The following is a 14,861-nucleotide window of genomic DNA, read 5'->3' on the forward strand; positions in this document are numbered from 1 at the left end:
TGGATAAATGATCGAAGAAAAGATAGCATACAGTGACATAATAACATACAAACTGCCTAACTGTTTTTGGATGCTAATTCAACAATCAGATTCAGTTATAAAAATAATAACAATAATAGTAATAGAAAGGAATATTAATATTAATATCTGGCAATATTGGTTTTTGTATGTAGTTACCTTTACCAGGTGGTTACTTACTTACCCTTAGATTTACATTTTTAATCTAAATGAAAAAAAAAACAATATTGCACGCTTAGCCTTGTGGCTAATAGCGGTCTCGATCAATTAGATTAGTTGAGAGAATTCGTTATCGATATTATTTTTGGCACATTTTTGCATGTGTAGGATGAGCTGCCCTCCCAGCTGGTCTCGAGGTACGATGCTGGCCTAACAAGCCAGTCGTCGTAGGTTCGAGTCTCGGCTCGGGAAAGACTGTTTGTGTCAGTAGGATCGTAGCGCTAGCCCCGCAATTGTCCTGTACACTTAACAGTTGGCTGCGAAATATGTGTAAAATAAAAACAGAAGGTCGAGTTCCGAATCGGAATGTAGTACCAAGGTTTTGCTTTGCTTTTAGGATGAGTACAACGATACACCGTGTCCCAGTGCTGAGTCGAGAAAATTCCCAGCTCGAAAAGATCCTCGACTCGATCGAGAATCGAACCCGATATCACAACCGTGTGGGAGAGCTAGCCGACCGACATCACTAATTACAGAGCCACGGGGACCACATAAACTAAATACACATAATCTAAATGAACCTATTTTAATTTGCCAATTAGCTTTTCCCCACGGCTTAACACTTACACGTGAAAATAAATAAAAATCAATAAAAGAAATTAAAAAATAAATAATAATAAGGTAGGAGAGCCAGTCATGGCAAGTGCACCAGTTATGGTTATATCGCATATGCGCAATGGTACCAGTTATGGCAATACTCCATTTAAACTCCATAGGCCATAACTGGTACATTTTTTATTTAGGTATTGCCATAACTGGTATTCCTCCCCTAAAATGAAAGAAAAAAAACAAAAAAAAAATAAAACAAATAAAAAATTGAAAAGAAAAAAAAAACAAAATAGAAAATTATTATAAAAATTAGAAAAAAAAATTATTACGCGTGGTTCTTAGTTTATGTGACTTAAAATGTTCCTAAATTCACGTAGACTTCTACGTGGGCCATCGAAATGGTTCATCGATTGCAGGAAGATTTCGGATATAAAACTAGTTTAAAATATCTCATGATCACTAACTAAACTTAAATTACTCATTAACGCATATATAATAAGGGGCCATCCACATACCACGTGGACAGCTTTGCGGGGGGGGGGGGATTGGCTAATGTCCACGGTCCATACATTTTTTTTAGAATTTATATGGACCGTTGTCCACGGAGGGGGAGGGGGGGGGCAAAATCGTTAAAAATCTGTCCACGTGGTATGTGGATGGCCCCTAACTTACTCTAAATATGAATGAAGACATCACAAAAGGGCTGAGCCCTGGAAATTCTTTTGCAACTACGGGTACTCCTCGAAAGCGATTGTGTTTCATTCAGGCTCTTTTGAACAAATCACAAAAACTTCCTCATACACGTAATATGTCACGACAAATCTGACACAACGATGCCCTATACGCTCTCCGACTCAAGCGCAGGGTCTCCGATCAAGCGCAGAGACCTGCCTCCAATACTACAGCAGTTGTGCAATGCTCTAACTCTTATACCTGAAGAGTGAGAGCCCGTATTCATTCATTCATTTATTTATTCATTTATTTTGTCAAGCAAATGTAGACTACAATTATAATAATACAATGTTTCAGTGCAATATTCAGCCAATATTTGCGGTGAATATTATGATATTCACCGCGAGTATTCGCTGAATATTGCACCGAACACAAATCGGCTCTCACACTTTAGGCAAGAGAGTTAGAGCACTACTTTGTTCGACAAATTTGTAGCATTACTTAAGGACTACAAGTTCGCCGTACATCATTTCTCAAAACTGTACTTGTGAAGCGAGCTATCGGCGCGCGGCCAATTGAATGGAATTGATACAGTCATACCTCGATATAAGGCAACCTCGATATAACGTAACTCGATATAACGTAACTTTTACCTCGATATAACGTAACTTTGAAAATGTATTGAAATTGAAAATAAATGATACAGCATTTGTTTTCGGGGTATGAATTGCTTCAAAAAAGTGTTTGTAATAAGCTTTAAAATTAATGGAATGGTGATGGAAAATAGGTTTTCACACATCCTTTAGTAACAATTCACAGTCTTGCATCAATTAGAAAAAAAATTTTTTTTTTTGCTTGTTGAAATTTTCTCTAAATGGGCATAAGAAAGGTTAAAAAATACTTATAGGTGATGGGAAATAGGTTTTCGCGCATTTTTGAGTAACCGTCAACAGTCTTGCATCAATTAAAAAAAATTTGTTTTGCTTGTTGAAAATTGTCCTAAATGGGCATAAGAATGGTTTAAAATTACTGATAGGTGCTGGAAAAAAAAAGGTTTTCACGCATCTTTGAGTAACCTGTGTATCAATTGAAAACAAAAATTTTTTTTGCTTCTAAAAATATTTCTAAATGGGCATTAGAAAGGTTTAAAAATACTGATAGGTGATGGAAAATGGGTTTTCGCGCATATTTGAGCAACCATTAACATTCTTGCATAAATTAAATAGTAGGAGGGTGGTATTCAAGACACGACCGCATGACGCTGACTACCGTATTCTTATATTCCATTAAAACAAATAGTAGAGAGAATTGCAACTCCAGTATTTGTTGCAATTTTATCTAACAGTGCATTTTTGAATGCTGAGACGTTAAAACGTCATAAATAATAATATATACTAGAAGAATGGATCTTTCTTATTCAATCGCTATCATTTCATACATATTCGAATCAAACCTTTGTTCGTAACTGCACTACCAAGACAATCATTTAATTTAGCGAATTGGGTAAAATTTTCCTATCTAAGCAAAAAGCAAACTCAACGAAACTATCTGAAATTGGAGACCAGAACGATTCAAGCAAAAATTTTAAATTTAAAAATTGTTTGACATTAAATAGATAAAGCTCATGCTAGGTTAGCTCCAGCCCAGCATATAACTTCATGTATTTACAATAGTAGGAGGGTGGTATTAAAGACAGTGCTTATTTGCTGACATTAGAGCGCTTTGAACAATAATTAATAAATAATATAAATGACATATATGGATGAAACCTTATTTATTTTGGCATCCCCGCTTCCCAGGTATTCGAATTAGAAAAGCATTTGTTCGTAGTTTGAAATGACAAGACAAACATTAGAATTAACAAATTCGATGTATTCCGAGAATTGCGCTTATAGATCATGTTCATGTGTCGAGACATTGTGAAGGTTCTCAATATATTCGTTTTAGCACTAGACGAAGCTGCTAGCAAATTACTATAGCTGTAAACCTTTATTACAAAAATTCGTATCGTACGTATGTCACTGGTGCGGTTTTGGAATCAAAATGATGGGGTGAAATGTTCGAACGGTACGTTTTATACCAAGGCTTCGTCAGATAATAAGAAAGAAGGAGGAGCTAAGTAGATGATGGAATGGTAAGGAGAAATTTTTCTTGAAAGCTGCGCCGGCTGCTGTCGTAATATTAACACCAGCACAAACATGCATTTATGCAAGGTTTTTTCCGCTAGCAACAGCATTTTGTAAAACAGAAAATTCAATTAACCGCTTCTATTATAAAACTTCGAGGCACCATAAGGGGCCAGTTGCCGAATATATCCTTGTTTTTGGTTAGTCCGTCCAGAATTCTTTCAAGATAGCGTCCGTATGTAACCGGTACGGTTTAGCAATGAAACTGATGGGGTGAAATGTTCGAACGATACGTTTTATTCCAAGGCTTCATCAGATAATTAGAAAGAAGGAGGGGCTACATAGATGATGAAATGGTAGAGACAAATGTTTCTTGAAAGCTGCGCCGGCCGCTGTCGTTACATTAACACCAACACAAACATGCATTTTTGCAAGGTTTTTTCCGCTAGCAGCAGCATTAAGTAAAACAGAAAATTCAATTAGCCGCTTCTGTAACAAAATTTCGAGGCACCAAAAGGTACCAGTTGCCGATTATTCTCGTTTACTGGTAGTCCGTCCAGAATTCCAGCCGTTTTAGTATTTTGCAGTGCCATTTATTACTAACAGCCACCAGCATAACGGGTGAAACCGGCACGAGATGACCGGTACTCTTTTGTCTTTCCTCCTTACAGCTGCTAACACCTAGCGTCCACATGTCACTGGTGCGGTTTTGGAATGAAAATGATGGGGCGCCGGCCGCTGTCGTAAAATTAACACCAACAAAAAGATGCATATTTGCAAGGTTTTATCCGCCAGCAGCAGCATTTTGTAAAACAGAAAATTCAATTAGCCGCTTCTATTACACAATTTCGAGGCACCAAAAGGTGCCAGTTGCCGAACATATCCTTGTTTTCTGGTTAGTCCGTCCAGAATTCTTTCAAGATAGCGTCCGTAAGTAACCGGTACGGTTTGGTAATGAAACTGATGGAGTGAAATGTTCGAACGATACGTTTTATACCAAGGCTTCGTCAGATAATTAGAAAGAAGAAGGGGCTACATAGATGATGAAATGGTAGAGACAAATGTTTCTTGAAAGCTGAGCCGGCCGCTGTCGTAATATTAACACCAGCACAAACATGCATTTTTGCAAGGTTTTTTCCGCTAGCAGCAGCATTTGGTAAAACAGAAAATTCAATTAGCCGCTTCTGTACCCAAATTTCGAGGCACCAAAAGGTGCCAGTTGCCAATTATATTGTTGTTTTCTGTTTAGTCCGTCCAGAATTCCAGCCGTTTAAGTGTTTTGCAGTAGCCATTTACTACTAAAACCACCAGCATTACGGGTGAAACCGGCACGAGATGACCGGTACTCTTGTCTTTCCTCCTTTCAGCTGCTATCACCTAGCGTCCGCATGTCACTGGTGCGGTTTTGGAATTAAAATGATGGGGCGCCGGCCGCTGTCGTAAAATAACACCAACAAAAAGATGCATATTTGCAAGGTTTTTTTCCGCTAGCAGCAGCATAAACATCGGAAACAGAAAGTGACAACAACAATAACAACAAAGTCAGATCGATTGTATCCGTTAGTGTCGACTGTGCTTGGGAAGAGAGGTAGTGATTGGCTGCGCGGTATGATTTGGACAATCGAGATTGATTACCAATTTTTCAATAGTGTATCTCAAAAAATAGCTCGTTTTTGTTACATAAAATTAACCGTAAAAAAATTTCTGATCGATTGATGCCAAAACCTCGAAAACCTGCTTATAGATGTCTGCAAAATTAGCGCTCAAAACCTGACCACTTTTCCCTGGTTTTCCCTGGTTGAATTACTAGATTTTCAAATTCAGGGGCCTAACTTCGATATAGACGTTAGTCAACGTCAAAAAAAATTTTTTTTTGCTTCGATATAACGTAACTCGATATAACGTAACGAAAATAAAAATAAAGTTGCCTTATATCGAGGTATGACTGTACCTCAAAATTTAATATGCAACCTTGGTTGAATGAGTTAAGAGTCTTCCCGACTAAAGTGATAGTACTATAATAAGTTGATTCCTTTCAGGTAGCATACTTGGAGCAAACGAAACACTACGTCACCATAAAAGATAATCAAATAGTTCAGTTGCATCCATCTACTTGTCTGGGCCATAGGCCAAATTGGGTTATGTACAACGAATTTGTGTTAACCACTAAAAATTACATTCGTACGGTTACGGATGTTAAACGTAAGTGTTACATTTATTATAATAAGGTCATAATTTACAAACTTACAAAATTGTTTTTTAGCGGAATGGTTACTCCTCATTGCACCACAATACTACGACATGAACAATTTTCCAGAATGTGAGGCAAAACGACAGTTGGAAGTGATAGGGGCTAAACTTGAATCAAAGCAGTATCAGCAGGGTTTCTAACATAGTTTCTAGAAAAGCTTTATTTTACCCTGTTGTACCTTTTTTTCTCATTCTGGTTAATTTTGTATTTAGATGATCCGAATTTCTCAGAAATTATATTTCAAGCCGTTTCTTTCAACAAAAATACTGCATACACTGGATGGATATACATATATGCTTAAAATACGTAAATTACTGTTGAGAATAAAGGTATCAGTTTAATGCAAAATAATTTCTTATTATTAAGATGAACCCCCTTTTTAACTAAATTATTGTGAAATATATTATTGCCCTTTTCAATATACAAATCGTGATAACAAAGTTGTTTTAGTCGCAATATATTTTCTGTTTGATTTATCCTTTCGCTACTCCTACCAGCGCAGGTCGTATGCACCGCTCATGCAGCTTGTATCCAATTTTACTCACCACTACAATTGTGTTTGGTTCTGCATTCTCCACTTCCTGAAAAATTACACAGAGTTCTCTTTTAGAAAATGATTCAATTGCTAAAAAAATGTTATTGGTTGTCAACACATAACAGAAATTTGAGCAAATTTATACCAAACGACCTGTCGTCCAATTTTAACCATCTTTCATTTGGGTAACACTTTGTATACGTATTCGATTTAGTAAACTGAGTATTTTCTGTGGCCGCGTTTTTTTTCACACAAGAGTAATTTGCTATAGAGGCCGTTACAAACTTTTGTTTTTATTTTATGTCTGTGGTGGATACGGCCCTTCTATGAGAAGCGAAAAAAACACGCAACACAATAACATAAACTTATGTCGTTTTCGTTTTCGCGGTGTAGCTGCACTTTTCCGGACTATACTTTGCAGCTTCAAATAAAACATTTTCAGTGTCGTTGCATTGGTATGCGTAATAATGGGATAGCTGTCAATTCGTTTTGTTCTGGTCATTATCGCATTCGTCATTTTGTCTCGTTTCCATTTCATATGTCTATCTCACAAATGTGCTGAAAAATTTACCTGACACTTTACCACGTGGAACGAGAACCAAAACAAACCAGTTTTGACACATACGTGTGAATGTGTTGGTAACTTCCTACAGTACACTCTGCTTTTTTCGGGTCTCGTCAGGGACAGAAAAAGTGTAGTCAGAGACAGAAAAGGGTAGTCCGAAAAGTCAAATAAAACATTTACGGTGCCAAAGTGTCGTTTGAGTGTAGCTACACCGCGAAAACGAAAACGACATTAAATAGTGTAAACACTGTGATCAGCATAAAAGCTATCGCGCCACCCCACAGCACAGTGGGGCGACTCCATACAAAGGCTGGCCAAGCAAAAAAAGTGTCGATAAATGCGACAAAAACTTGGTATTTACATAATTTTGGGGCGCTGAACACGAATTTGGCATCAATTTTTTTTGTTTGGGGCCGTCCATAAAGCACGAAATCCAATTTTCAATATTTTTTTGGCATTTTTTTCCTTTTTTATAGAATTATATGATCTTTGACCACAAGTAGTGCCACCGGGCGTCCTTCCCATTGAAAAAATACAAAAATACGTAATTTATGGACAACCCCATGAACTAAACAAATTTTGCCGATATATATATATATATATATATATATATATATATATATATATATATATATATATATATATATATATATATATATATATATATATATATATATATATATATATATATATATATATATATATATATATATATATATATATATATATATATATATATATATATATATATATATATATATATATATATATATATATATATATATATATATATATATATATATATATATATATATATATATATATATATATATATATATATATATATATATATATATATATATATATATATATATATATATATATATATATATATATATATATATATATATATATATATATATATATATATATATATATATATATATATATATATATATATATATATATATATATATATTCGAATAAACTAAAACAACATAAGTAATACAAACTTATTACAAATTGAAAAAATCATCATCAGCATTATCATCTTCCGCTGTGATCGCTTAAATCTCGTGTTGAATTATTTCCAGAGAATTTTAAGTTCATTATACTTATCAGCAGGAAAAATGTCTTTCGCTGCAATTTTCATTTCTTCTAGTAATTTTCGATGTTTTATTGTTTCATATATATGTTATCTTCCTAATCCGGTTTCTATGGTTGAAGAGGACATTTAAATACATTTATAACACCATGAATTGACAACTTACTAGACATTGAATTAGGTGGTGCCGCTGAAGTTGATGGCTCCATAATAAAATTCAACTAATTTATGAATTTGAAAACCAAGACACTGGAATGACACAACGTTCTAAATGAATACGAAAAGATGCGGAGGGCGACGACTGTTCTTTGTTTTTTTCTCGTAATACAAAATGTGTGCTTTACTTTTGTATGCAACGAGTGCGAAGCGAAAGCAATCTTCAAACGGACTATTGTTAGCTGGAGTTTGATGGTATGAATTTGCTGCTAGTATTCAACACTTCAATCAGTTTAGCGAATTTCATGATCATAAATTGAAAAGGGCTGAATGTTTTTGATATTGTTTTAAATTTGCAGAAAGCGATAAAGTTTGACATAATTAAAAGTTTCATAAAGATTTGTTTACTATTTTTTCATTTACACTTATTTTATAATTTTTAATTGATAAATTGTGTAATTTTTGCCCAAATTTTTATTTTATTCTCACGGATTGAGTTCGATATCATAAATTTCCATTAATGGGGTATAATGGTTATGTATAAAATTAATCCTGGATGAAATTTCAACCTGAAAAAAAATGAAAAAAACTGCTATCGCTTTTTTCACTAAAGTGGAAATTTGCGCAGTTTTGCGCAGCAGCGGACAGTATGCATTTGAAAGCTTACGTTTTTACCTAAATTTTGAATGTAGTCACAACCGTGGCAAACTGCGGCAACTAAACTTTTAAGCTACTTTTCTACAAAAAAAAACACGTTTTTTAAATTTTTTTCTAGTGTCAGGCCTATTATGACCAAATTTTACAATATCTAATGAAAAGGGTTTGTTTTGCACAATATTTACAACAACTTTTTCTTTGACGTCAAAAAAAATCCAAGCTATCATTGAAGCTACAAAGCGTTTCAAAGTAATGTACTTTTTTTCAAAAAAAAAAGACAAAAAACGTCAGTTCGCCAAGCTTTGAAAAGTCATAGAAAATTCAGATTTCATGATATTGCGCCCAATTTTGGATTTAGACACTTGAATGTTATAGCAATAAAAGAAAAATATTATAAAACAGCTAACGAAAAAATTTTTTTTTGGCTGGTGGCCAGCGATTCCCCACTGTGCCACTGTGCATCAGCCAAAAAAAAAAAATTGTTAAAAGTGTTAAACAAGAAAACAATGAACAAATCTTTATGAAATTTAGATTACAGTCATCCCAGTATTATGGGCCAGTCTACACTTTGCATTGGTTTCTAACATATTTCAATAACTTTTAATAGTCAAATTTAAGTTACGTTAACGTGAATAACGTTTCCCAAACTTAAATTTGACTATTACAAGTTATTGACATACGTTAGAAACCAATACAATGTGTACTGGCCCATAATACTGGTTGGCCCATAATACTGGGATGACTGTATGTCAAACTTTATCGCTTTCTGCAAATTTAAAACTATATGAAAAACATTCAGCCCTTTTCAATTTATGATCATGAAATTCGCTAAACTGATTGAATACTAGCAGCAAATTCATACCATCAAACTCCGGCTAACAATAGCCCGTTTGCAGATTGCTTTTGCTTTGTGAGCAAAAAAACCTAAATTAATCCACCTAGCGGTCAGACTCAGCCTTTCTCATTCAAACTTATTATTTGTAAAAATAGATTTACATGAATGCTTAAATCCAATAGAGTTATATTCACTTCAAACTTTTGAACAGCATATCAAATTATGAAGTTTGTTATTTGTAAGTTTGAGAGATGACTCGTTTGTATGACACTAGTTATGTTCAAATAAGTCGTGTAATACTTGAGATAATAGACTTTCGTTGTTCTAACAATTTAATACATAACGGTTGCCTAAGTTTGATTACAATCAAATGAAAAGAGAACGTATAGGGCAGTCAAACTTTGAAACCACGTGTTCAATCATAACTCATCAGTTAACCCTTAACTAGCCCGTTCATCTGATATCAATATTGTTCAAATCGGTTGTGTAGTTTCTAAGATAATGAAGTTTCGTGATTTTCACATTTCGATACATTACAGACGAAGTTACAGTTCGATTACAGCAAAATTCAATAGGGTGTTATGAGGCAGCTAAACCTTTCATTTGACACTAATTTTGTGGAAATCGGTTCAACCATCTCTGAGAAAAGTGAGTGAGTCCAAGTAGTCTTCGGAATATGTTTCTTTTCATATTGACGTGGGACACGTCTTTGTTTACTATACTGGGATGCATTCTGTAAAATTGGAAATGAAACGGGCAAATGTTGCGTCAGATTTCAAACGCTAATAACAGCATAACCACATGATGGATAACAATAACCAATATGTTGTTGGATAGATAAAATGTATAACAATTTTGTAATGTGTTGATTATCACTCTAATTTCATTGCTAAGCGGTAAAATTGATAATAATTTCAATAACAAATTTACGCGAATAATGAACCAATTACATGCGAGCATTCCTAGCACAGACGACGTGAATGGACACCATCCGTTCCCTGTGATATTCCCTGTATCAATTTCGAAATAAAAATTGACAGAGTCTCCCCGTCCCAATAGGTCAATTTATTTTTGCTTCCATGAGCTTAGACTAATATGATGTCTCGAAGGTAAAAGTTTTCCTAAAAGTTTGAAACAATACCCATCCTTGAACAATCTCTAAACCTGCGTGTTAGATACTGTAGAACCTAATAAAAACTGATGTCTTGAAAGAAAACATGCCAGTAAAAGCAACAGTACCAGTGGAGTATAGAACCGCAGGTCTCTCGTCGTCTATGATTGCATTGGTACTCTTCTATTCGTACTGCAGCAGTACTATTCGTATTGCAGTGGTACACTTTTGTTCGTACATTTCTATTCGTATGCAATTGAGGAAAAACTACAATGCTGCTGTTGATGGTGATTGAAAGATTATTTCATAAATATGATTGCCATGAATTACTCAACAAGAATTGTGAATTTTTGCAACGGATATATTTTAAATTTTATCTTCGATATTCACTAAATAATCGTGACCGGATAGTATCGAAAGAGTAAATTCCTAAATATATACATTTATAGAAGAGTAAGAACCTGCGAATGCTTGTGATTTTTTAGTTTATTTAGTAAGATTCGTACAGAATCTCTTTTTATATTTCAAAATTGTTAGATGATATATTATTATTCTAAGCTTTACCATAATAAACGTATATTTCCTGTCTTCGTAATACAGCGAATGTAGTTGCAGGCAAATGAAAAAAATGTCAAGCAAAAAATAAAAATGTAATTGTGGATTTCTACGATTTTTTGCTGGAACTTGTTAGGAATTTTGTTCAAAATATTTTCTTATGTTTTCCAATTGATGAACCTTTGTAAGGGCTTCCATATTATTTTGAAAGTAATATCCATACTATAGATTTGATTTAGTTAGAGTTAAATAAGACAAAACCATTCATTATGATAACGTAAGCATTATTGGATTTGGTTTTTGAGGATATAGAGATAATTCTGACTTTGACGCATTATGAGAAATTCTTGGTGCTTCTTCAACAAGCACGATATGCTTGTGCCTTGTTAAATACATATTTTTTTGCACAAAAAAAAATACTAAAGGCATAATATCGCCAAATATGAATGATATTTCTTCGAGTGTTGTTGAATATATTCCAAAAATTGATTTCCAGGGGAGGCTGAAAATAAACACATTGATTCTGTCTGCAGACTCTGTATATTTTGTAACAAAAAATCCCCTAATTACAGTGTTTAGTCCCACGTCACCATTTCATACAACCCTAGGGCTGTATACCTTGTAGTATTCATAGCTGGATTTCACATTTTTAAACATAACAGCCAAAGTAATAATCCGTTTGCAAAAAAAATCAATAGGGTCTTATGGGGCAACAAGTCCTTCCATATGACACTGATTTTATGAAAATCGGTCCAGCCATCTCTGGGAACATGAGTGAAATTAAATAGTCTCCAGACCACGTTTCTTTCCATAACTTCTGAACCACATGTTTAATCTTCATAAAATTCAAAAGTTTAGGGTTTTTTGGGTAGCCTGTTCATTTGAAACTAATTTTGTACAAATCGGTTGTGTAGTTTCTGAGATATTGATGTTTCGTGATTTTTACATTTTGATACATAACCTCTGAACTAGAAATCAGATTACAACAAAATTCAATAGGGTTTTAAAGGGCGACTAGACCTTTCATTTGCAATTAATTTCATTGAAATCGGTCCAACCATCTCTGAGAAAATCGAGTGAGATTGGGATGACGTTACACACACACATACACACACATATACAGAAAAAGCTCAGCTCGACGAACTGAGTCGAGTGATAAACGACATTCGGCCCTTTTTGGTACAATATCAAATTTAAATGATGTCGAGGCCACCTATTTTGATCGTAGCTATAGTTTTAAACAGTCTGCGGGTTACGATTCCTTCTATAACTTTCAAACCACATGTTTAAACATTATGAAATTCATTGTTGAAGGGTTTAAAAGCCCATTAATTCGAATTCAATTATTTTCATAGCTTCTGAGATATAAGAGCGATTTTCACATTTTGACGCAGCGCCACGGATCGTCTAACTACTCAGAGCTGTGCAAAAAATCTTCGTGCGTCTCGCAGATTTTTGTGCACGTCTCCAATATTTGGAAGGAGTAAGAGACGAAGGAGAGAGAGATTTTATACTTGAGAGTCAGAGATCGGGTGCTACTCATTTTTTTGCGTGCAAAGCACACGCCGTTGGGAGACTGCACAATAATTTCTAAAGAGACGAGTAAGAGCAGTTCGGATTGCACTGTACATTTCGTTTCCAAAGAGACAAGTAAGTGCAGTTCGCATGTCACAGCACTCTTTATCCGTCTCTTTCCGGAGATGTCTCTGTGCAATTATGTGCAATGAAAGCGTTCGAAACTTGCTACGAATGTTGCATTAAAATCTGTGTAGGGGGATGAGGGGCATAATGAGCACACGGGGTGAAATGGGCACCCCTCTTATATGCGAAACTACGCATTTTTTAATACAATGTGGTATGTGGAACTGTTCCGTAGTTACTACAGTATATCTTGATGTAGAACAAAAGTGATTTGTCTGTTTAAAACATGAAAATATACTGAAAAAATCTGCTTGGTTCCCGGATGTTGGAAAAATTATTATTATTGCGCACTACAAAATAAGCTTATACGGTCGTGGCTCAATCAAGTATGTAGACACATCAATATGACGTATGGGTCGTACCCCAAATTTCACCATCATTGTTATTTTGATTTTAAGCTATAATTAGTGTTAAAATCTCATATTAACTTTAACTAATCCGATAGGAGCGAAATGGTCACCTATAGTCGGGGTGAAATAAGACAAGGTGTGTTGTCACATAAATTTACCTGAAATTCATCTCAGTAGACTTGTGAGACTTGTTCTGTTTCCATAGTCAGTGTTTGTTTACAGTGATGGTGCGATCATATATTAGAAAATCTTTGAAGCCGAATCGGTCAGAAAACGGGACTGCTGGCAGAATTGGCCACCATAAGGCGCGACGGGACATTTACGAAACAAGCCGCCAAGTATCATGGCATCTCGCGACAAACGTTGGCCCATTAGTTGTACTTCTACACAGATATGTTCTATAAGAGTGCTCATTATGCCCCAGTGGGAAGCTCATTGTGCCCCACACATCGACTGATTGCTAGTTTTATAAGCATGAATCTAATTTGTGTTTTTCACCATCATACGATAAACTTTTCAATTTGTGAATAGTGTACCTTTATTTATAAATAGTTAATTCAAGTTTTGCACGGAAGACAGCCCTTAAATTTTTGTCGTTTTCCATGCTTAAATCAGCAACCGAATTAGGAGCCCATTATGCCCCTATTCCCCCTACGAGTCAGCAGGCAGCCGCAAACGGGCAAAATTTTCACACAGCACAGGCATAATCAGGGTTGCCACTCACATTTTTAAATACATTTAACTACTGCACAAGAAATGTAAAGCTAGCTTAATTTTGTTGGTTTCGTTGGAATATCAAAAAAGTCCGTAATCAATGATATCTTTAAAACGTCGAATTATAGAGAATAAGAAGCTCCTAGAAAAGGAACAATTTCCTCTCCTAAATATGTGATAAACATGGGTTTTGTTGTTAGCTAAATTAAATTGTAAAGTCTACTGTACAAGATGTTCTTTGACGCCTCTTTATGTTTAGGTGCTATTCAACTTTAAAAGCATTAAGCTGTGCCTTCATTTAGTGTTGTAAGATCAATTTTTTTCAATCTGTTGTTCAACATAGAAGCATACCTTTCAAAACAATAATATGCGTTGTACGGTTCATTTTTCACTTATTGAAGAGGTGTGATCCGCATCCTCATACAACACAGATAATCGTTATGCGTGAAAATGTCGAAAAATAAAATCTGTATAACTACAGATTAATCTGAATATGTGGCATCACTAGCTGTGATCAAAACTCTTTCAAAAAGAGGCACACAAAGCCCAAGAAATTTTCTGAGGTAGAAACTACCGTGACTGCGGGTAATTCTGCGCAGCACGTTTTCAGCCCACTCATCTTAAAAAACTATTTTTCAACAGTAAATTTTACTAAAACACAGTTGATTTGTGTGCTTTACCATGTGCATAGCATAGTCTGCTATAATAGTACAGAGATTAGGTATGTTTTAGTAAAATTTAC

At 34.8% G+C, this 14,861-nt stretch overlaps 2 protein-coding genes across 4 annotated transcripts in view; one reads left to right on the forward strand and one right to left on the reverse strand.

The window, feature by feature from the left end:
• Positions 1–6,186, forward strand: part of LOC129725655 (putative pre-mRNA-splicing factor ATP-dependent RNA helicase PRP1) — a 56,038-nt gene extending 49,852 nt beyond the window's left edge. Inside the window, exons 7-8 of one of the 2 annotated variants that reach the window (XM_055681710.1) lie at positions 5,624–5,786; positions 5,848–6,186. In XM_055681710.1, the coding sequence (XP_055537685.1) occupies positions 5,624–5,786; positions 5,848–5,975 (291 nt within the window). In that variant the 3' untranslated portion in view covers positions 5,976–6,186. Of the gene's footprint in view, positions 1–5,623; positions 5,787–5,847 lie in introns of those variants that run through there. The other variant, XR_008728135.1, reaches the window with a different exon arrangement.
• Positions 5,963–14,861, reverse strand: part of LOC129725657 (grpE protein homolog, mitochondrial) — a 151,284-nt gene continuing 142,385 nt past the window's right edge. For both annotated transcript variants that reach the window (XM_055681714.1, XM_055681713.1), the window contains one exon: positions 5,963–6,416. In XM_055681714.1, the coding sequence (XP_055537689.1) occupies positions 6,309–6,416 (108 nt within the window). In that variant the 3' untranslated portion in view covers positions 5,963–6,308. The remainder of the gene's footprint in view (positions 6,417–14,861) is intronic.

Source organism: Wyeomyia smithii, chromosome 2 (assembly GCF_029784165.1).
Source record: "Wyeomyia smithii strain HCP4-BCI-WySm-NY-G18 chromosome 2, ASM2978416v1, whole genome shotgun sequence".
NCBI classification, from domain to species: domain Eukaryota; kingdom Metazoa; phylum Arthropoda; class Insecta; order Diptera; family Culicidae; genus Wyeomyia; species Wyeomyia smithii.